At 35.3% G+C, this 23,472-nt stretch overlaps 1 protein-coding gene across 4 annotated transcripts in view; it reads left to right on the top strand.

The window, feature by feature from the left end:
- The window catches only part of LOC116266319 (protein MOR1), a 43,367-nt gene extending 20,507 nt beyond the window's left edge, over positions 1-22,860 (top strand). The window contains exons 12-54 of one of the 4 annotated variants that reach the window (XM_031647481.2): positions 1,087-1,223; positions 1,359-1,424; positions 1,526-1,643; positions 1,752-1,795; positions 3,650-3,721; positions 4,202-4,303; positions 4,378-4,483; positions 7,446-7,558; positions 7,646-7,733; positions 7,866-7,966; positions 8,067-8,174; positions 8,281-8,386; positions 8,466-8,545; positions 8,620-8,769; positions 8,857-8,932; positions 9,020-9,144; positions 9,229-9,339; positions 9,617-9,766; positions 9,883-9,957; positions 10,052-10,133; positions 10,218-10,333; positions 10,424-10,525; positions 10,600-10,674; positions 10,767-10,862; positions 10,950-11,051; positions 11,140-11,241; positions 11,501-11,683; positions 11,788-11,899; positions 15,734-15,810; positions 15,887-15,966; positions 16,663-16,749; positions 16,847-16,979; positions 18,728-18,850; positions 18,928-19,005; positions 19,197-19,355; positions 19,448-19,606; positions 19,688-19,785; positions 19,857-20,013; positions 20,104-20,220; positions 20,419-20,514; positions 21,649-21,720; positions 21,793-22,072; positions 22,212-22,860. In XM_031647481.2, coding sequence (XP_031503341.1) covers positions 1,087-1,223; positions 1,359-1,424; positions 1,526-1,643; positions 1,752-1,795; positions 3,650-3,721; positions 4,202-4,303; positions 4,378-4,483; positions 7,446-7,558; positions 7,646-7,733; positions 7,866-7,966; positions 8,067-8,174; positions 8,281-8,386; positions 8,466-8,545; positions 8,620-8,769; positions 8,857-8,932; positions 9,020-9,144; positions 9,229-9,339; positions 9,617-9,766; positions 9,883-9,957; positions 10,052-10,133; positions 10,218-10,333; positions 10,424-10,525; positions 10,600-10,674; positions 10,767-10,862; positions 10,950-11,051; positions 11,140-11,241; positions 11,501-11,683; positions 11,788-11,899; positions 15,734-15,810; positions 15,887-15,966; positions 16,663-16,749; positions 16,847-16,979; positions 18,728-18,850; positions 18,928-19,005; positions 19,197-19,355; positions 19,448-19,606; positions 19,688-19,785; positions 19,857-20,013; positions 20,104-20,220; positions 20,419-20,514; positions 21,649-21,720; positions 21,793-22,072; positions 22,212-22,492 — 4,895 coding nt within the window. In that variant the 3' untranslated portion in view covers positions 22,493-22,860. Of the gene's footprint in view, positions 1-1,086; positions 1,224-1,358; positions 1,425-1,525; positions 1,644-1,751; positions 1,796-3,649; positions 3,722-4,201; positions 4,304-4,377; positions 4,484-7,445; positions 7,559-7,645; positions 7,734-7,865; positions 7,967-8,066; positions 8,175-8,280; positions 8,387-8,465; positions 8,546-8,619; positions 8,770-8,856; positions 8,933-9,019; positions 9,145-9,228; positions 9,340-9,616; positions 9,767-9,882; positions 9,958-10,051; positions 10,134-10,217; positions 10,334-10,423; positions 10,526-10,599; positions 10,675-10,766; positions 10,863-10,949; positions 11,052-11,139; positions 11,242-11,500; positions 11,690-11,787; positions 11,900-15,733; positions 15,811-15,886; positions 15,967-16,662; positions 16,750-16,846; positions 16,980-18,727; positions 18,851-18,927; positions 19,006-19,196; positions 19,356-19,447; positions 19,607-19,687; positions 19,786-19,856; positions 20,014-20,103; positions 20,221-20,418; positions 20,515-21,648; positions 21,721-21,792; positions 22,073-22,211 lie in introns of all 4 variants that reach the window. The other 3 variants (XM_031647483.2, XM_031647482.2, XM_031647480.2) reach the window with 3 other exon arrangements.
- Positions 22,861-23,472: the final 612 nt, after the last annotated feature.

The following is a 23,472-nucleotide window of genomic DNA, read 5'->3' as shown; positions in this document are numbered from 1 at the left end:
TTTTTCTTTTGTTCTTTATATATATATATATATATTTGTTTATTTATTTATGAAAATATAATTGTGACTGTGTTTCACCTGTATCCTTAAACTTCCTTGTGCTGCACATATTTGACCATATTATCTGTTGGACCCTTGTAAGCTATATATATATATTTAAAATTTTGTCTTTAGGACACACAAGTTTCCAGTTGACAAAGATGACAGCTCTAGAGTTGACAATATCAAATTTCTTTTGTGGACGGTGCAGCAAGCTTTAAAGCGAAATGCATGTAATGGACTAACTGTCCTTGTTCCCCTGATTAATTGATAATCTGAACTACATTTGATTGCCCGTATGTGCTTGCCTCTAGACCACATAACTCACTGAAGATTGCAGGGATTGTGATTGTCGGTTCTCACTTTTATTTGCTGAAATCTGCATTTTAACTGCTAAGCAGCTGTTGCAACCCTTATGGTATTACATATTTCATCTTGCTGGCTATGTTTTCGAAGTGCCCAAAAGTCCTAGGCAGCAGACATCCAAAACTTCCTGGTGGCACCTAGGGAGGTTTATATTGTCATATTGAACGAAATAATTGGGAAGAGGAAAGAAGAAAAAAGAGAAAGGGGGTGAAAACAGGGGAAACTGGGGTTTTTGAAATTCTTCTACCTCAAACATTATGCTAGAGGATAGAACAAACAAAATATTTGATTTTGGCATTAAAAAAATATTTTTGTTTGTTCGTGATGACCAGGTGTTTCAGCCTAGGATTTTAGGCTGCAGCCTAGTGTCTGGATGCCCTTTCAGCTAAATAGTTTGTGGAATTTTTTTCACCTATTATTCATTTCAGAGTTCATTTTTTTTTTCCCACAATGACCTTAAGGTTGAGGCACCAATTTTATCTGTATGTGCTACTTTCATATCGGGAACTCTTTTCTACTGCAACACCAACTGCAGTAACTTTGGATGAGTATTTTTTATTCAGCTATCTATTCAAAGCATATTATTATCTAGATTTTGAGAAATTGTTGATTTATTAACCTTGAAAAAGTATCTTTTGATCAGTATCTTTCACTTCACTGACTGCTCCTTCAATGCTACAGATGTTAAAGTAGCTGTCAAAAACAAGGTTCCACTTGTTCGTTCTTTGACATTGAACTGGGTTACATTTTGTATTGAAACAAGTAACCGACAAACAGTTCTTAAGGTGCAAAAAGATTATGTCCCTGTTTGTATTGAGGTTTGTGACAGTTCTTGCTGTAGTCTTTGTTATCCATTTTCTTCAATGATTTATTTGGTTTACTTATGCATGACCACTGTTTTTAAAAATTCACTTTTTCAATTTTCGTTTAATGACTATTGTTCATTGATGTAGTGCTTAAATGATGGTACCCCTGAAGTCAGAGATGCATCATTTGCAGCTTTAGCTGCAATTGCAAAGGTATTCAATGGTCCTTATTTCCTTTAAGGTCTATCACATGTAAAGTTTTTTCTTGGAATATTTTAGAGGGATAATAATGTCATATCCACACTTTTCTCTAGTCGGTTGGTATGAAACCATTGGAACGGTCTTTGGAGAAGCTTGATGAAATTAGGAAAAAGAAGCTCTCCGAAATGATTGGAAATGCTGGTGAGGGTGAGCTTGCTGTATCTGGAACAGGTGCAAATATTTTTCCTTAGTTTCTTTATTCTCTCTCTCTCTCTCTTGTTCTGTATATCATCCATGTTAATGGTTCTTATATTGATCAACTTCTTTTTCTTACTGTAGCTTCCACATCATCTGTGAATTTTGTGCGTTCTTCAGTTTCAGAGGTGAGCTGTCTATTGCTGATTTTATATCTTTAGAAAAGTTTATTTATTTATTTTTTTAAAATTTCTATCCACACTGTGCTGTATTTTGAAAAACAAAATGGAGATTGGGTAAGTACTGAGTCACTGTAAGTAAGCATATTTAGAGTTATTATCCATTATATGGTTAGTGCTGTTAGTGACTTTATTCACTACAGTAAAAAAAAAATAGAAAGCGCTTTTCTTATATTCTGCATTCTAACTGTTAATGTGCATCCCCAATTAAGCTTAACCAAAAAAAAATCTCAGTTCAAGTGACCTCATGAGAAAAAGCAAACAGATACCCAAGTACCTGGGTTTACGAGTACCATTTCTATTGATGATAAATTATGTTAAATTAAAAAAAAAACATATTAAACTTACAAACTTCCACCATAAAGACCAAATTTCTCATAAGCAAGTAAATATCCTGTATTTGATCCTCAGAATTCAAACAAATCCATCATCAGATCCTACTTTCCACAAGAATTGCCTGAATACAAAGAATAAATGGTCACCCACCCACCCTCAAAACCGTGCCACCACCCCCCGATTGCAACTCATTTTACAATCTGCTCTCTGGAACTGACATATTTGCATATTTGATGATCATGAAATAACAAACTTGGGCTCCGGTGAAAGGTTTTCTGGACTTTTCTTTTTTGGGTGGAGGGACTTGATGGTATCCTCTGGCTTCAAGTTTTTTTACTTCATTGTCACCAGTGTCAGGTATTTACAGGTGATGTCTTTCTTGAAATTTTGTTTTTCTTTGTAAAGTATTTGAAATAAAAAAAACATAAAAAGATTAATATAATAATTAAAAAGTTGAGAGTTTCTACTAGTTTTTTTACGAACATATTCTTGGAGTTTCAAGTTAGTTTTAAAATTTTTAGAAAAGCTGTAGCACATACATTTAGAGTACATATGTAAAGAATTTGATTTAAAAGAAAAGAATTATTATTGTATATTTTTTATAATATTTTGAAAATACATTGTTTTTTCTGATAAAAGCTTTTTTTGGCGAAATTCCGCAATATGGCAAAATTCTGCAATATTTTGAAATTCTTCTTGTTTGTCACAATGGATTACACCTGTTTCTTCTTAATGTTGTACAAAGTGCTTGACATTTTCGCAATTGTTTTCAACTTATTTTGATCTTAGATCCATGTAATCAAAATTTGGATAGAACCAACCTATAGTTGTGTAGTTAGCCTAATTGCTAGTCTGCACTAGGCCACTAATGATGTTTTGTCCTAAAACTTTGTTTTTGGGCAAAATGAGTTTGGTAGAAACTAATTTTGATGTAATTGAGTGCTGAAAACATAAGCATGACTTTTTTTGGTAAAAAAACTGAAAAAAACTTGGAAAAAAGAATCAATCATCCTCCCAACACCTGCTGCGACCATTTGACGATAGGGAAACTTAATGTGGCTGACTCTAGCTAGCCTATGTTCCAAGTGGCTGGAAATGTTTTAATAATAAAAAATCCGAAAAATATATGAAACAGCTGCCTATTTCCAGCTACCTACTGGCTGAGAAATTGGCTGGTCGAGTTTCCCAAGAAGACGGGAAGAAACTGAACTTTACAATATATATATATATATATATATATATATATATATATATATATATATATATATATATCGCTTGCGATTTGTCTAGCTGTCTTCATTTGTTCTGATTTTTTTGAACTGGCTTGGATGGCCTTGGCTGTACCCACTAGGCTTCCACGACGTCCATTGACCATTCATCATTTTGTGATTTATATTACATTGGCTTAGGTTTGTATGTTTGTCTGTCTTTGACATTATTCAAATAATATGTTCGCTTGTTCTGCAGGGCACACAAAACTCTTATGTTAAAAAATCTGCTGCTAGCATGCTTAGTGGGAAGAAAGCAGTGCAGCCAACTGTAGGTTTCTTCTGATATTTTAGATTGGGTGTTTGATAAGAATGCTGAGTAACATTAGTGTTTGTAGATAGTCACAGAAAACCCATTTTTTCCTTTTTTTTGAAAACACTCCAAAATGAATTTTTCGCATTTCTTAACGTTCTTTTCTCATTATTTTTATGTTATTTTTGGTTTGAAGTTAAAACTTAAGTTAAACTATTTATCTTGGTTTCTGTATTTACTAAAACAACTTTTTTTATCATTTTATCAAGTTATTTTTAAGTTTTATGCTTTCTGTTAGTTTTTCATCTATTTTAAATTTTCCTAATTTTTAGGATTTTTTTTTCCTAAAAGGTTGTTGATTTTTTCTGACATTTTCAGCTTTGCCGAAAAATCCCTAGAAAAACATTGCCATTTAAAAACCGTTAACAATATTTTTAACTACGGTTTGTTATTTTTTTCTTTTTTTTGTTAAACATTTTTTTCGGGTTCTTTGAGCAGGCTACTGTTAAAAAGGTTGGCACTTCTAAAAGTGGTTCTAGTAAGAAGGATAGTTCTGTACATCCCAGGTCTTCGGTGCTTGTTGAAGTTGAGGATGTCGAGGTATGGTAATTTCAAATTATTGTGGTCATTTTGGAAATCCAGTATTGCCTAACTTTCTTTTATTTGCTCTTCAGCCAGCAGAAATGAGCCTTGAAGAAATTGAGGGTAGATTAGAAAGTGTTTTGAAATCTGAGACAATCTCGCAATTGAAGAGTAGCGTTTGGAAGGAAAGACTCGAAGGTTTCCATATCCATCCTTCATGTTATCTCTGTAATATTTGTTGGTTACATCCACATATGTCCTTCTGGGGGATCTCCAAACTATCTTATACATTTTCTTATCTGCTGTTGCATAAGAAATTGTTTAATTTTTTATAATCACTCGTCATGGAACTTTATGTTGGTCAGCCATCAATCAGCGCTTGGGTGGGATATGTTATATTTTAGAAAATAGAAAAGATGCATATCTAGCATTTTGCCCATTTTCTTTTTCAAATTTCTCATTTTTGAAAACCATGGTGGCGAGTTTGCCTGGATCTGATTTCATCTGCTTGTACCAGGTTTACCTATTTTAACTCTGTAATAAGCATCTACATGTAATGAAGTGTTGACCAATCAAACCTTGACTTGCACAAGGTTCATAAACATTGCCTAGTCACAGTTGACTATAACTAAAATTAGCTTGACACAGAGGACCTAAACAAACACAGACTAATCTCTTGGGACACTCAAGTTGGAAGAATAATCAGTTTATTGACACATCTGTGCATGAGGACATTCATAAAAAACAACTGGCTGCTGATTGAAGGATACATACGATATGGAAATTGGAGAGAAGTCAATGGTGCAGCTATTGGGAGTGCTAGTGGCTTGTTCAGGTAGCTGTTGAGCTAAACAGTGGCAGTCCCATAGGACTAGACCAAAGCACACAATATCACTCAATTAAGGCACTCAAGATGGGATCATTTTGACACATAAATGCATGAGAACATGCATAAGAAACATACAGGTAGCTGAACACACATGCATAAGAGGAATACAGGTAGCTGAATGAAGAATGTTTGCAAGGGGGAAAATGTAGAGATGTCAATGGCTAGCTGTTGCGAATTCCAGTGGCTTCTTCAGCTACCTGTTGAATTGGCCATCAGACTTCCAGCAGCTAGTTAGGCAGAGTTGGAAAGGAAAACAGACAAATAATAATGATGGGGAAATGCAAATTACATAAGACATACGTGTGTATGTGTGTGTGTGTGTGTGTATATATATATATATATATATATATATATATATATATAAAATATCAAATATCATTCTGTGGTTTTTATCAGCAAGGTTTTCTGTGGGTATTAATCAAGACATTCATTTTTCTTGGAAGGTCCAAGAAATTTAATATAAAAAAGATAACAGGAAAATATGAAGATTTGATTTTCTTACAAAAACATTGATAAAAATTCAAAATAGTCTTTAACATGTTAAAAGAAAGCTAAACAAAAATTAAACTGTATTAAAAACTAAAAAGCTTTATGTCCTGAATAAGCAAGATAAAAATTCATTATTTTCATTTGGGCATTTTTTCTAAAAAATATCATAAAAGTTATTTTTCTTCATTTTCTTTTATTTTACCTTTTTCTGCATTTTCGAAATAAACATCTTTATTTTTCAGTGACACACACACACACACACAACAGATACTCATAATACGTGCACATACATGTAATGTGGTATGTGTATGCACATATTCCACAGAAGCATACACATGATTTTACTCTATGGACATTAGCATGATTTTAATTAAAGTTTTCTGTATTCTGTTATTTCATTGCATACCAAGCTTGGTTTCATCGATATCTTTCACGGATTCACAAGCTTTGTTCCTGATGAAAACAGAGAACTCTATAAATTTGAAGTCTTAGAAGTTGGAGCATATTAATGTTGTTCTTAGCCTTATTGCTATGACTACCCTAGAGAAAACCTTTACCTTTATGTGATAATGACAACATTCTTCTTTTATTTGAGCAAGCCTTTTTTTGTGCAGATTGTTACTATCTCTTTTGTTATGTTACGTGATTATTAATTAAAAAGAAATCACTTATATTACTATATATGTTTGACTTGGCTTTAGAATGTCATTTTTACAGACAATTCGTGACATTATGATGGTAACATGGGAAAATCATGATTTTGCGTGTTTGTTTGTTTAATTATCCACAAAAATGTGACCTCATTTTGGTTATTCAGGAATCCACTCTTCAAATTGTAACATGTAGCAAGAAATATGTTGTTAGTATGCTGTCCCCTTATTTCTCTTGTGAGTCAATTCTAACCAGTGTTGTCAGTGATACATATCATATAGGTTGAAAAAACCTATGCGATACGGGTACGATACACAAAAGGCATGTATGTATTGTACCTGTATCGGTGTATCTTATGACACAGGCCATATCTTAACACTACGACCGTTGCACGCTATATCTTCTGATATGGCTCTGTTTTTCTGAAAGGGTTCTGATGCCCTTTCTTTGTAGAGGTTTTTCTTTAATAGTTCCTTTCCTCTTTCATTTTCAACATTTCTAAGAGTTGTGGGAGGGTGAGTTTTCACCATTTAAAAAAAAAAATCACCAAGAAATCATTGTCTTAAAGGAGAAATCATCCAACTTGAAGGGATGAGGATGGAGATGAAGAAGATAATGATTCTTTTATTGATTGGTAGTAGTTATGATGTTTCTTAATGATACACATTATTTCAATTCTCATTTGGCAGTGAACAATTACAGATTATAGTCTTGATGTGATGTAATATGCTTTAAAATTCAGACCTTATTTTATTATGTCGTTACTTATGAACCATGAATCGTGAATGTTCATTATGTATGTAATGAGTTTTTGATGCGAAACACATTTTTCTTGACTTTTCAAGATTTTTTCTGATTTTTTATGAATTAAAAAATAAATTTATGATACTTTATGATACGTTACGTAACATGTATAGGTTGGCCCAGCCAATATATGTGACGATACACCTTTTTACAACATTGCTAACTAGCTTTAATCGTGCCGTTTATTTACATGTAACATGAGAGATTATCATATAATCAAATTGTTGGATAATTGGCTAGACTTTTCTCATGTTCAAGAAGCTTGGGCGTGTTATTGTGTCATTGGCTGCAATAAGTTTCTTATGCCATTTAGTGCACGATATGCAGCAATGGGTCTGTTAAAACAAGAAATAGATGGTATCACAGACCTCGATAAAATGGCCGAACTTTTGGTTCGATTGCTTTGTGCAGTTCCAGGGTGGGGTGAGAAAAATGTACAGGTAAGTCATATGTTCCTTGTTTTTGTGAGGAAAATGTTTGCTTTTCCAGTTACAGCCTGAATGTAAACATTTCTTTTGGTGAAACAGGTTCAACAGCAGGTTATTGAAGTGCTCACTCATATAGCTTCCACAGTGTCAAAGTTTCCAAAAAGATGTGTTGTTCTTTGTATTCTTGGTATGTGTTAAGCTGCTTAGATTGATCTGCTATTGCAGCTGCAGATGATCAGTTGTTTAAGTTGTTTTCTTCAAGTAGTTTGCTTCATGTGCATGCTTCTGCTGTATTTTATGTTTCAAATGTCCTTTGCAGGTATAAGCGAAAGGGTTGCTGATATCAAAACCCGTGCCCATGCTATGAAGTGCCTTACTGCTTTTTCAGAGGCCATAGGTCCAGGATTTGTTTTTGATAGGGTAAGCTCTCCTTTTGTTGATGAGTCTTTCTTATCCTTGCTAGAGCATGTTGCAGTCTCTGATCAGGATTATTCTTATTATTTTTTTCCCATGATCCTAGCTATACAAAATCATGAAGGAGCACAAGAACCCCAAGGTTCTAAGTGAAGGTATTTCATGGATGGTCACTGCAATTGAAGATTTTGGTATTTCCCATTTAAAATTGAAGGCAAGTTAGATCCTTGTTAATTGGCCTAAAGTTCTGTTTTTTCTTTGTATCTTTACTCATATATGTTTGATTTTTATCATGTTGTGTTTATTCACTGGTGTTTCAGGATTTGATAGAATTTTGCAAAGATACGGGATTGCAGTCAAGTGCTGCAGCAACCAGAAATGCTACTATTAAGCTGATAGGGATGTTGCATAAATTTGTTGGACCTGGTGAGCATGCATCCTTACCTTCGCTCACATAACAAGGCTGGTTTGTATGTTCAACATTTCACTTTTCTTTTTATTGCAGACATCAAGGGCTTTCTGTCTGACGTGAAGCCTGCACTTCTTAGTGCTCTGGATGCCGAGTATGAAAAAAATCCTTTTGAGGTTTGTAGTCTCAACCTGAAATCTCTTTGGGGCATTGCACACAGCTCATTTCATATTATTTTCTGTTTCATTAGGGTGCAGCTGCTGCGCCTAAGAAAACTGTGAAGTCCTCTGATCCAAGTTCAGCAACATCTACTTCTGGGTTTGATGGCCTACCTCGAGAAGACATCAGTTCAAAGATTACACCTAACCTGTTGAAGAATTTGGGTAGCCCAGACTGGAAGGTATTTAGTTTCTTTTTGTGGTTGGTTCCTGAGTTGATGTGCTCTTGTAGCTGCATTTCTAAAAATAGGTGATTGTTTACCATCTAGGTGCGCTTGGAGTCAATTGAGTCGGTCAACAAGATTGTAGAAGAGGCCAATAAGCGCATACAGTCTACTGGAACTGGTATTATATCATGTGGTCACCAATAATGGATCTTATGTTGAATTTATATTGTGGATCCATTTTATGATGTACAATGTGCGCCAACAGGTGAGCTGTTTGGAGCTCTCAGAGGTCGGCTTTATGATAGTAATAAGAATTTGGTCATTGCAACACTTGCTGCCATTGGTAACATTGCATCTGCTATGGGTCCTGAAGTCGAAAAATCAAGCAAGGTGACATTTGTTCTAGGACTAATTTATATTTGTAGCACTCATGCCAGAAATTCAAAGGGAAGACTGGACATGCTTTCTTTGCAGAAATTATTGGCGGATGTTCTTAAATGCCTTGGTGACAACAAAAAGCTAATGAGAGAATGCACCTTGAAGGCATTGGATTGCTGGGTGATGGCAGTTCATCTTGATAAGATGGTAATTTTTGCTTATCATTGTCTAAATATATGTAAACATAATTGTATTATATATATATACACACACAATGTATATTTATGCAACTATATATTAGATAATGTGATTTTTCCCTATTTTATGTGTTTTTGTTCTTGTTTTATTTGTCATTTTTGTATTTGACTTTCTCATCAAGTGTGACCCTTGATCAAGCAGTCTGTAGGGGATTATTCCCCTCACTCTCTAATGCATTTCAAAAATTACTTTACCTAATTTTGCCTATTTTTCTTGTTAATACCAGGTTCCTTACCTGTCAGCGGCATTGGTAGATTCTAAGCTTGGTGCCGAGGGCCGAAAGGACCTCTTTGACTGGCTAAGCAAGCAACTGTTGGGGGTCAATGATTCAACTGAAATACTGCAGCTTCTGAAGCCAACTGCTACTGCTTTGACAGTATGTCTTTTATGTTGTGTGCCTCAATTTTCATTCCTTGTCCTTTCCCTGTACTTGTGAGATTATTATTTATATATTTTGCTGGGTGACATGTATTTCCCCTTTGACTTATTCAGGATAAATCAGCAGAGGTGCGAAAATCAGCCGAATCTTCTTTGGGTGAAATCATCAGAATCTGTGGCAATGAAGTAGTATGTGAATTCTTTTCTTGACCTTGCTTTTGCTGTACGGATTGTACAATTATTACACATTAAAATGTTTTTTTTTTTTTTAATTTCCTATCAGGTATCCAAGGGAGTGAAAGATCTGCATGGTCCTGCTTTAGCCCTTGTTCTTGAACGTACTAAACCTGCTGGTGCACTTCAAGGTGCACATGCATATCCTCTTTTATTGCTTAGAGTTTATGTATGGTCACCTGAACAATGTTCTTATTCGCTTTTGTGTGGTACAGAGGCCTTTGATTCATCAAAAGTGGTCTCTTCTGGAACTACAGCAAGGGCAGGGTCAAAAGTTGGGAAAACAGCTCTAAATGGACCATCAAAGCATGGCAGTAAAACCATCGGTTTGGTAATTAAGCACGTGTTCTTTTACTTTTTCTTTTCTTATGTTTTTGTTAGTAACAGTAGAAGGTTCCTGACTGTCTGACCACTGGAACAGAAGGGTACTCAGACAAAGATATCCAGGCCTGATGCTGCAGAGATTGCTCAAGATCTTGCTGTGCAAGGCCAGGCTTTGTTCAACACCAAAGACTCAAACAAGGTTTCCTGTTAGGATGAACGTGATGAATAGATATTAGGCTACTGAAAGTTTAGTAACATTTTCTAATTTTGTAGGAGGATCGAGAGAGGATTGTTGTACGTAGACTCAAGTTTGAAGAGTTACGACTGGAGCAGATACAGGATTTAGAAGTTCGTGAATGCTTCTTCTTAGATATTTATTCATTTCATTGTATCAAACAAGATGAATGCTTTGCATATTGATCTTTGTGCTTGTCTTGCAGATTGAGATGATGAAGTATTTTAGAGATGATTTGCACCGAAGATTGCTAAGCACAGATTTCAAGAAGCAAGTTGATGGTCTGGAGATGTTGCAAAGGGTATTTTAGTTTTCTTAGAGAATTTTAAGGGTGAGAATCTGCAGCATGACTATAACCTGTTTACGTTTCATCATTATTAATCTATAGGCCCTCCCATCTATTGGGAAAGAAATATTGGAAATGGTGGATATCCTTCTGAAGTGGATTGTTCTAAGGTTTTGTGAATCAAATACAACATGTCTGCTAAAGGTAGCTTTTTTTATTTTCTGTCTCTCAGAGTTTCCTTTTTTTCAATTTTCTTACCATTCTTCTGTTTACGAATTTTCAATTTTGACAGGTGCTGGAGTTCCTTCCAGAGTTTATTGATGCCTTGAAGACTGATGGTTATACTTTGACTGAAGCAGAAGCTTCTATATTTCTTCCTTGCTTAATAGAAAAGGTATCTCACTGAGAAATGTTCCATGCGGTTATTCTTTTGTTTTTGCTTTGTGTTTTCTCTTTGATTTTCAATTATTTTTTCTTCTAACATTAGTTTGCTTTCAATAAAAAATTGGGTTTCAGGACTCTGTAATATCACCTGATTCTATTGGTCCTATGCATCATTTTCGTTTCGGAACTATTATTGGCAGGAAGTCATGTAGTATGAAGTGTCATGTGGATTGCCGACATTATATTCATTTCTTTTTTATTCTCTGCAGTCGGGACACAACATTGAAAAGATGCGGGAAAAATTACGTGATCTAATGAAGCAAATTGTATGCATATATCCAGCCTCCAAGCTCTTCCAATATGTTTTAGAGGGACTTCGTTCTAAAAATAACCGAACTAGAATTGAATGCGTAGATCTTATTGGGTACATGATTGACTACCATGGTGAAGAGGTAAAGGTAATCAACCCCTCCCCTCTCCCCCATCCCCCAAATTAAAAAAAAAAAATCATTAATCCTTTTATGGTAGTAATGTTTATTGGCATTTTTTTTATCAGATAAGTGGACAATTTAAACATTTACACCTTGTCGCCAGTCTGACATCTGAGCGTGATGGTGAAATTCGGAAAGCAGCACTTAATACGATGGCAACTGCATACAAAATTCTTGGTATTCTGTTTCTCTTGATGATTTTGGCCTTCTCCCATACTATGCATGTAACTTGTATGTTTGTGCATGGAATTGTACAAATCTGATATAATTAACCTGCTTCTATGAAGCACTAGTTGCTCTGACTGGTCAGCTAATATTCTGATCTCTTTCAAGGTTAATATGGTTCTTCCCTCCTTGGATTGTTTGCTTAACTATGTGGCAAATTTGAAGTCTAATTTGTGACTTCAACTGTGTCAGTGTTAGCAGAATTATAGGTTGTACCTGTCTAACATAAACTCTTCAAGGTTGCCCTAAACTGATGCAGTAGCATGACACTTATATAAACTCTTTTAGAGATGGTGCCAAACTTGTTAAGCAGCTATGTTGCTCTTAGTGGCTAATTCAGTAGTTGGTTACCGGTAATGGTTGACTCATGACTGTACTGATCCAGACCTGTCCACATCTGAGGGCACATCAGGTTATGCTTTTTCTCAAGTTTAGTTGTGGTAAATGAGTCATACACTCATTTGTCATTTCCATGAGCGGTCTTAAATGTCAATATGGCAGTTCTGCATTCGCTTCCAACTATCGCATTACTCTCTGTTGTTTAATTTTGTTTCTTGTTTCATATTTGCTTCGTTGGTTAAGTTGCTTAACTATAATACTGATTCCTTCATTTTTCAATTTTGATTTAATCTTGTTTGCTTTTATTAATTGCTGGATACCAATTGTTGCTTTCCTTTTTTCAGTTTGATGTATGATCATTCCTTAGTGGTTGATGATAAAGTATAGATGCATTTTGTGTGTGTCCCAGGAAGTTTGTATTCAAGACATGTCCAAATGCTTCAATAAGCATATTTTAACATACTTTGTCCAAATTGAGTAATTTACATGTGCTTATATTTATCATTGTAAAGGTGACCATGCATTAACTTGTACAAATTCAAGTGAGAAATTTGATTCTTGACCTTCATTTTTTAAGTTGACATTTTTTCTATGTTATGAAAGTTGCTAGGTGTAGCCTGGGTGACAGGCTGTGGCTAGTGCCTAGGCACGCCTAGGTGAGCTTATGTGCAGTTAGGCGACAATTACGATCATGAAGCTCTTAATTAGCTTGAATTCAGATATGTACTTATATAATATGACATAAACCTTTTGAACATGAAACCTTTTGGATTAAAAAATAATAAAATTAGCAGAAATCATAAACCATTTTCAAGCAAATGCATAAAATGTGTTCAAACATACAAGGAAGGCTGTAAAACAAACCTAACTCCTAAAAGTAGAAACGAAATGAGTCTAAAGAGTTATTTGCAGATTACAGTCCAGTTAATATAAAGTATAAACAGTATATTTGTGATTTTGTATATAAAGAATATACCAAGAGTTATGAGTTATGACGACATTAGATGAAAGCCGGAAACATAAGTCGTGCTTTTCACAAAATTGAAATCAGGCTTCCAACGTCAAAGATTTTAGAAATCTTTCCACTACGAAGTTATGTGTTTAATATCAGAAAATTGTGTGTCTATTTTGTAGGAAAACTGAAAATTATGAACTGACTGTAATAAGTCACAAACAGGCTGTAAATAGACAAATAAACAGACTGTAATCAGATGAGTTAAAACTTGCAAACAGAGTTACAGACTATATAATGAAACAGGATCTATGTACAGTATTAATTTATTACATTAAAATTATCAGCAATATAGATTATAGAGAACTGAGAAGTAAACATACTGTAATCATTTATGAGTTACAGAGAGAGTTACATAACTTATAATAAAACAAAAACTATATAAACATTATTGCATTAAAAAGTTTGCTACGTAATATAAAAACAATATATTATATATAAACAGTCTATTTATATAACATTGACTATTGTATATAAACCGTCTTTAAGAGTCCTGCTGATAGACCCTTGGACTTCGGACTAGGCGCAGGCTAGACCAGTTGCGCTTAGTCCATAGTAAGTTTATGTCTAGGTGCAATATTACTTGCATTGCCTAAGTGCTTGGACTTAACAATGCAGGTGGAGTAGTGGCGATGCCTGAACAACATAATATTTTTTTTCATGCCTAAGAGACACATCTAAGCATGAAAAAACTACTAAATCCAGTGTTGTATGTATCGTATGATATGGAGCTGCTGTAATGTACGATGGATATTGTCTCTTTTTCATTTTGTGACATGATACACTACTCTTATCGCAAATTGATTGTGTATATATGTATCATGCAAATCGTACAATATAAAGCATGTATCATACTGTACGGTGGCCGCATATCATACGATATGGGTCCAAAACTATGAAAACTATAACTTTATTTCATGGAATTAGCCATAATTTTTCTTGTTGATTTTTCCTTATTTTTTCTGATTATGTTCATTTAAAGACTGTGACCATGAGCTGTCTGTCAATGACTGAATTTGACTTTTAAAAGTATTTTTGACAAGATTACATGTATCACCCAATCTATAGAATTGAGCGATGTGTAACAGTTCTTGAGAGGGAGAGGGAGAGATTAAGATCCACTGAAATGACACGCACCTTGCCGACAACTCATTTTCCATTTGGCATTAATTGGGAAGGTTTTTCCTCAAGAAAATCTTGGGAATTAAATTTTTTTTTTAGGTGCAGATTACTAATTTTCTGAAAGAATGTTGATAAAAATTCAGAACAGTTATTGAACATTTGAAATATTAAATGAAGCACAAAATAAGTTTAAAATGTATTTAATTGTTTCTACTGTAAACTCTATGAGAATGTCTTGTTACTATCACACAATATATCCATTTTTTGAGATTTTCAAAATATTTCACTACTTTTCTTTCTTTTCTTGTGTCACTTGTTTTTTATTTTCATTGTCGCAATTGGAAAATATTTCTTATATCTGTGGGTTTTGCATGTGTGTTTATGTGTGTCCATGGTTGCCTGACCATGTGTGCATGTATAAGTTTTCTCTTCCAAGGAGTTTAATGAATTTTAAAGTATCTAAAATTAATAGCAAACTTACAAAATCTTTGACTTCTTACCAATTTTTTAACAAAAATTGAGAGCAGCTATTAAAATGTTGGAAGAAAGAAGAAGAATGAGTTTTTATAAGATTTCATGTAGATGGCATGTAAATATCATGAAATTTTTCAGTTTGGTTATATCTTAAAGTGATATGTCCTTTTTTTCTCGCTTAACTTTTTTTTTGGCATTTTTATCTAGATATTTTTTGGATTACTACTGATATTTGGGGTACATATTGTTGCAGCGGAGAAGAAGAGAGTGAGAGAGAGAAGCTGCCGTGAGATTGAACCTTAAGAACTTCTCCTTACGATAACCCTCATCTCTCTTATAAAAGAGATTAGGGTAAAAAGGGATTTACAAAATAACTCAATGGAAAATAAGGAAAATATTAAAGAGATCTTATAACTCTTTAATATTACAAGGAACCTCCTAAAACATAAAACTTTTCTTGTTCAACACATATGTATATTGGATGTCCTGTTGTCATATGTGCATTGATACTTTTGCGTTGTAGACATGCTCGCTGCGAAAGTTGTGCTGGTGAACATTGTTTTGGAAAGCGGATTAAATTGCCCAGTATTTGCTTCCTTAAACACATGATGTTTCACTTTATGGATAAAAGATGAAATGCTGAACTTCTCGGTCGTTCAACAATTCAAAATGCATTAATGAGAATGAGTTGATGAATGGACAACCTAATGTTATTCAGGCAAATGATTTAGCTATTTAGTTTGCTTTTGCAGGGTTTTGTCATTTGTAAATGCTTGCTTCTGCGTGTTTTTGTAATTCAGCTGCTGATTTTCATCCATCTTTTTCTGTTCCCTGTACAGGTGATGGTGTTTGGAGGTATGTTGGGAAGCTGTCAGATGCTCAGAAAAGTATGCTGGATGATAGATTTAAGTGGAAGGTTGATTTCCTTTTTTATCTCTGTCTTTTCCTATTTCTACTTTTAAGCAGTTCTTATATAGCGAGGTACTTACCAGGCACGTGAAATGGACAAGAGAAGAGAAGGAAAACCTGGTGAAGCTCGGGCAGCATTGCGTCGCTCTGTCAGAGATAATGGGTGCGTTAAGATTGTCTTTTACATACTCACAAATGTCAGTGACATTTTGATCACAATATTATCACCATAAAAGCAGAAAACGGTTTTAGCAGGAAAATGTCAATCACCAGAAAGCAAATGCAATGGTAATATCTAAATATTTTCCCTTTCCAATAAAACCATTTATATCTAGTTTAATATTTATCTTCCATTTGTCGTTTCCTTTAAAAATTTAAAAACTTCTATGAATCTTTGTCAATAGTTTTGTTAGAAGAATTAGCAGAGAAAATTCATTTAAATTTCATCATTTGTTCTATTGTTCTTTATATATTTTTTTTAAATTTTTTAATTTCTGCAATTTTTTAAAGGAAACAAGATTTCAAGTCAACTTTCAAGAAAAACCTTCCCATTGTAGTCCTCGAGAATGATATTTGTGTCCACACTTTTACCGTAGTACTTTGATTATTGCCTTTTATCTGTAAGTTCAATGTTTCAGGTTTCCTCCTTTGGTTCTTATGTGTTGCATGTTGCTATAGAAGCCATAATTCATTTTGTATGTTGGATGATATTTTGAAATCTTAAAACAATAATGCTATACTTACTAAGAAGGCCATCTCTGTAGGCTGCAGTGTTGGTCATTTCTTCTTGTTTTATAGGAAGCTAGTGATCCTTTTTTTCATCTTTGGTGTTGACTGGTGTTAGTTGTCTTATGTGTAGGCTTGAGGTAGCAGAGCAAAGTGGAGAAGTATTGTCAAGATCGACAACTGCTCCTGTCTTAACTGGGTATCATGGGACTTCCTTTTGGTTTGCCTCACTTTTCCTTTTCTGATGTTGTCTTTTGTTTGAATCATGCCGTGACAATACTTATTTATAAGTTTGTATATAATATTTTATTCAACAGTGATAGAGCTGTCAACGGGCATTTTGAGATTCATGCCGATAGACATGCCTTGCCCCGGCCATTAGCTGCTGCAAATAGTCCATCTGACTGGAATGAAGCTCTTGAAATCATTATGTTGGGTTCCCCTGAACAGGTTATCTGCTTATCCATACTGCGAACCCTTCTATTATATGCTGTATGAATGTGTGAAGTTAAAAAAAAAAAAAAAAAATCAGAGGTTCAGAGCTCTTGAGGAACTTTTTAAGTTGGATGGAAAACCATTTAGTTTTATGCTTGGTTGTTTATGCAGGAAGTCTTTAAAAGCTTTTGCATTCACAGCTTTTAAGGCATTCATGGGCTAGTGAACCATGAACTTTTGCCTACTTTTTCTCTTTTTAATTTTTCCTATTACCATAGTGGGCTGAGAAAGAAGCATGTATAACTTTCGTAGGACTTGGAAGTTTCTGGACAAGTTTTTCCAGCAATCCACTAACAATGCTGTTTCTCTTAAACACAAGAACTATACTGCATGTGTTAACGGAAGTATACTAATAAATCGCCAACTTCCTAGTTCAATGATGACAAGGTTATTAGGGTTATAATGTGAGCAGTATTTTCTTGCGTGTCATGGAAACTTGGTGTATGAGAAGACATACGTGTTGATACAATTTAATTGATTTTTTAAAACTAGTTCTCAAAAACACTGTGGTGTGTGTGTGTATATATATATATATATATATATATATATGTAGACATGTATATGTGTCTTATGTGCATGTTTGCATGTCCAGACATGCATTGGTGTCTAGAGTTCATTTATGACATGACATGCAGATTGTTCTATCAGCATAATCAATTTTATATGACTAGTTGCCAGGAATATGGTAATGCATATACACAGATCTGTGTGGTCAGAAGTCTATGCGGCTTCTGCTACCTAGCTTGACTGCATAGGCTTTGTGGTTGCTGGGCAGCAAAAGGGTTGGCCCTCAGTACATTCAAATTTAGGTTCACAGAAAGCCCCATCTGTTTTGATACAAAAGTAAAAAAGGTGGTCAAATTTCACATTTTTTTCTTCTTGTGCCGTGCTATCCTTTTCTCTCTCTTATTGTTTTCCTCTTCTTTCAACCTGTCTCATTCTCTCCCTTTTTTCTATTCTGCTGCTTCCTGTCCCTCCATTTCCTCTCTTTGTTTCTCGCAAAACTGTTTTTTTAACATTTGCTACTTGAATGCCAGTGCGTATCTTCATTTTGTATTTATTTTTATGTAATCTCTTTTAATTTTCTCTCCTTTTAGTCCCTATTTTTCTAGTCCAGGTCTTTCCTTTTTGTTTATTGAAAACAATTCTTCGGACTCTTAGAGAGTCAGAGAACCAAACTCATGATAAAATCTTTTGGTGCTCTTTTTAAAATGTAGAGTTCTTTCTAGTTTTCTTGTTTGTTCCTTTTTCTCAAAATTATTGCAATCTTTCAATATATCGGTGATGTTTATATTTTTGATTTAGACTCTTCCATGGTGTGTTAAGTTGATAAATCATATTTAAATTTGTTGAATTGGTACGATTTGGTATGCATGGTATCTAATTCTATGACATGTTATTTTTTAGCATACGGATTCATGTTTGATAATGGTTTAACTTTTAATCAAGATTTTTTTCCTTTTCTCTTTTTTGATTTATTGACTTGCCTAGTTCCTATTCTAGGTCCACTGTCTAGGCACAACCTTAGGCCTTCTGATATGGCTATTTCTAGCTTTTGACCAAAGTGTGTGGTTGTAAAAGTTGGAATTATAGTGAAAGGTTGATTCACTTGTTCACATTTGGTGGAGGTTTTCTGAATATGTCCATTTTATATTAAAATTTGTTAGTTTAAAGTATGGAAGTCCTTCCATTTGCATGTGCAGTCAGTTGAAGGCATGAAAGTTGTATGCCATGAGCTGGCACTTGCAACAAATGATCCAGAAAATAGTTCTCTTGATGATATTGTGAAGGATGCAGATAGACTTGTTTCTTGTCTTGCTGCTAAGGTACTTATATTTACATTTTCCTTGTTCTTCTGTTAGATTAATATTTGCTGTAGGTTTCTGAATTTGGATGCTGGCAGGTACCAAAGGCATTTGACTTTAGTCTTGCTGGAGCCTCTTCAAGGTCGTGTAAATATGTACTGAATACACTTATGCAGGTATATCATCATCATTACTACATTATATACTCTTTTTTTGCTAAAGGATAACTGACGAAGATATGTTTTGGTAGTTTACTTCATCTGGGTTTTCTGCTTTTGTGCCCCACAAGTCAAGGCAAGTGCATAAGGGTTTTCCTGATCTCAGTTCTGTTGGTAACTGTTTTTTTCTTTGTTTATTTTCAATGAAGACGTTTCAAATTAAAAGACTTGCTCATGCTGTTAAGGAGAGTACCCTTAACAGTCTCATCATGGAGCTGCTTTTATGGCTTCTGGATGAACGAGTTCCCTTGATGGATGATGGAAGTCAACTTCTAAAAGCCCTTAATGTTTTGATGCTTAAAATTCTGGTAAGCTTAAGTTCTTCTGCTTCATTTTTCCTTTTCAAAGTATTTGTGCTGTTGTAACTTTGTATATTTATGAATTTCTTATGTGCCTACAGGACAATGCTGAACGTACATCATCATTTGTTGTGCTAATTAACCTCTTGCAGCCGTTAGATGCCTCAAGTTGGCCATCACCGGCATCAATAGATACCTTGCCAGCCAGGAACCAGAAGTTTTCGGAGCTTGTCGTTAAATGTCTCATCAAATTAACAAAAGTAACATCTATTTTTTAGTAGTTTAGACATATCTGAGATTAGTTTTGTCTTTGAACTCATCATGTAGGACACTCTTGTCAGGTACTTCCGAGTACAATATATGATGTTGATCTTGACCGGATTCTGCAAAGTATACATGTATACCTGCAAGAGTTGGGAATGGAAGAAATACGCAAAAGGTATTGGCATGTCTGCTGATTAAAGTTTGTTAGCAGGGTAGTTTTTCTAATACGAGAATCTATTTTGTCAGGGCTGGTGCCGATGACAAACCACTGCGCATGGTTAAGACAGTGTTGCACGAATTAGTTAAACTTCGTGGAACTGCAATTAAGGGTCACTTGTCTATGGTTCCTATAGACATGGAACCACAGCCAATAATCCTTGCGTATATTGATCTGAACCTGCAGGTTTGGAAGTCAATTTTTACTTGTTATGTGGACATTTTATCCATGATCCATGTGTTCTTACTATGCTAATAAGTTTAATATACATATCAGACTCTTGCAGCAGCTAGAATGTTGACACCATCAGGTCCTGTTGGTCAGACTCACTGGGGTGATTCTGCTTCCAACAGTCCCTCCACAACAACTCATTCAGCTGATGCACAACTAAAGGTAAATTACATGAGTCCATTTCCTTTTATAGCTGATCAAGGATCTCGTGTAACTGTTTTTCCTTTAGTTTTGCATTTTAGACAACTGCACTAGATGTGTCATAACATGCATCCATGGGTTTGAATTTTTATCGTTTAGAAAGTCAGATGAGTTTCATGCTGGTGTTTACACTTATTCATTAACGTGATACTTGTGCAGCAAGAACTAGCTGCTGTTTTCAAGAAAATTGCAGACAAACAGACTTGCACCATTGGCCTGTTTGAACTTTATCGTATAACACAATTGTATCCTAAGGTACTGTTCTTTTGTTAACAATTTTCTTACTTGAGCATCTGTCTGGTTAAGTTCTATGAAACGTAATATGTTTTGGAAAGATGTTATGCATAAGTACTTGGGCAATTTGATACAACACTTGACTGAGTGCATGAGATCTTTCGTTGTTGCTTACAACAGATGACATTGTTTGGGTTATTGTTTATAAGTTACAAAAGATGCACTTTTACATTGTTGCACTTACTATTTTTTGAAAGTGGTTGAAATTGGTTTATTCTCAATAGAAGAAAAAATTGCGTATAAGCATACTGGCATTACTGGCCTATTTGAACTATATTGTATGACACAGTTATATCCTAAGGTACCGCTCTGTTGTACTTTTCTACATGGAGCATCTGGCTAAGTCCTATGAAATGGAATAGGCTGCAAAAGATTTCATACATAAGTTCTTGGGCTATTTGGTACCGTGCTTCGCTGAGTCCATGATCCATCTAAAATGTCATTCTCAATACTTTGTTGCAATTACTAATTTAATGGAAATTATTGAAATTGGTATATTCTCAACAGCGTAATTGTTTTACATTGACATGTTATTTGAGTTTAGATTTCTGAACTTTCAGTTTCATGCTGATATGACTCAGTCGTTAAGTTCCAGTTGATCCAGTGACATACTTCAGTAGGTCCTTTTGGATTTTGTCAACACATATTTTTTATGAATGGAGGTGGATTTGTGGCATGTGGAGGTGCCCTGTATATGTCTACATTCCTTTCAAAATAATGACATTACTAACTTACCTCACTCAGGTAGTGATAAATATGTTGGATTTTATTAATCTCTAGAGTGATGCTATCAAGTTTACAGATGTGAACGTGTAACCTCATGTCATAGAGAAATGTCCTATCAAGCTTAAGGATGTAAAAATGTGCAACGTTATGCTATATGTAGTTGGAAGGTCATCTTTTGACTATCAGGTGCTGGTAAAGGTAGATAGATTTTTAAGGTAGGTTCTGTTTGATTTTCTTTCATATGTTTGACCTGTTATGTACATTTGTTATGTGCAGAGTTTTAGACTAAGCTACATTTTTCCTGTTATGTGGTTCAAGATTTCATGGTTCATAATCTATTTTATTGATCATGTACTTTATCCATTTCAGATCGATATATTTGCTCAGCTCCAGAATGCAAGTGAAGCTTTTCGGACATATATTAGAGATGGTCTAGCACAGGTGTGGATTTTGTTTTAACCATCATGTCTTCACATGCTCGCTAAGGCTTCTTTGCTTGTGGTGTTCATGTAGATGGAGAGTAATGCAGCAGCTGGACGAACTCCTTCTAGCCTGCCGATTTCAACACCACCTCCTGTATCATTGATGCATTCTTCTCCAAAACTAGCACCGCTTTCTCCAGTTCATGCGAAATTGCAGAACATAAAAACGGAAGTTCCACAAACCAATCTTCAAGCATCCCGTGATTCAATAGATTCTGGCAGGGATATGGTAAGTTCACCTGGCAAGCATAGTGATCACTCTGACTCAAGGGAGCAATATGAAGTCAACAACGACAGATGCATACCTGCAGGTACATCGGTTGGGTTTCTTAAAAGATGAGTTTTGTTGGTACACTGGATTCAGCATGTCTATATTATATTACAAATGATCCTTGATCTGATCTTATGGCCATGAAAATAATGTGATTAACACTTTTTTTCTCTGTGCAGCTGTTGCACCTGCTGGTGGATTAGATGCCCTTAAAGAAAGAATGAAAAGCATACAAGCAGCAGTTGCTGCTGGAGTCAGTGAAGGCGTCTGCCGGCCTCTGATGCATCCAAATGGATCTGTTACAAAGTCCATACAAGAGAACCAGCTTGGACATGGATTGGATTCTGAGAGTGCTGAGGTTTCTATTCCGTCCACCATTCTTCCAATGGATGAGAAGGCCCTTTCAGGGCTGCAAGCTCGAATGGAGAGGCTTAAAAGTGGATCTGCTGATACGCTTTAGGTGTCCCTGGGTTCATACATAGTTGTGTGTTTTCATAAAGATGGAAGGCAAATCTCGTTTGAGTTGGCTTGTCCGTAGCCTACTCTTTTGATGCATCCAGATGCAAGCAGGCTGGCAAAGAGGTGAATATTTCTGCCCTACTTTCTTGGATGACCGAAGATTCGTCAGTTACTGTCCATGAATGGCCGTCCGCACCTCCTTTTACATTTCCATCTGGGTGTACGCATCAGGCATCTCGGTTGAAATTAAAGCGAAAGTGTGAATGATGGGTGATACAACCATGTGTTTGTATGTAAGTACGTCTATTACGCCATTGTTTCATATGATTAGTTTTACATAATGCAATGTGTCTATATGTTTGGCAGCAATGTATTGTCATTTTTAAAGTTTGGTTTGTCATCACATTGATGACAATATTATCCAAAATGGACGACTCTGTCTGTTAAAAATGCGCGTCTATGCTTTCGAGGCTCATGCGTTACATAAGCTCACTAACATGCCGTGGCAGACAGCATTCTTTTCTAAAAGCAAGTGTTATTGCATTCTCCTTTGCTTCAAGTGTTTAACCAGAAATGGACATAAATAAGATTTGCAAGTGCCAAGACAATAATGCGAGTGGCGAACCTGATAATTCGAAGGAACAGGGAACGTTGGTACACGTGCTATGCTGGCCACGAGGCCTTTTTCCGTGCCTGGTAATTGATCCAAGTCAGAGTCAGCCGGGAACTTTTTCTTCCCATTCGTTGTTGTAGATGTCCCTATTTGTGTTCAAACAAGCCCCTTCATTCCCCGGAGCTTTGTTTCACCGTTTACCAAGACCGAAAATTTAATCACCGCGTCCAGTTCTTCCAAATTTGCTTCTAGTTCTTGCACAGGAAACGATATGCCAAGCTTCTGTTTAAAGCTGTTGCTGCACCTCTGCCACTCCTACTGACCCTGGTCTGTTGTTAATCCGTGGCCTCTCCCGTACCATCCACAGT

The sequence above is a fragment of the Nymphaea colorata genome, chromosome 12 (assembly GCF_008831285.2).
Source record: "Nymphaea colorata isolate Beijing-Zhang1983 chromosome 12, ASM883128v2, whole genome shotgun sequence".
Lineage (NCBI taxonomy): Eukaryota > Viridiplantae > Streptophyta > Magnoliopsida > Nymphaeales > Nymphaeaceae > Nymphaea > Nymphaea colorata.
Note: the sequence above shows the minus strand (reverse complement) of the source record. Positions and strands in the feature narration are given on the sequence as shown.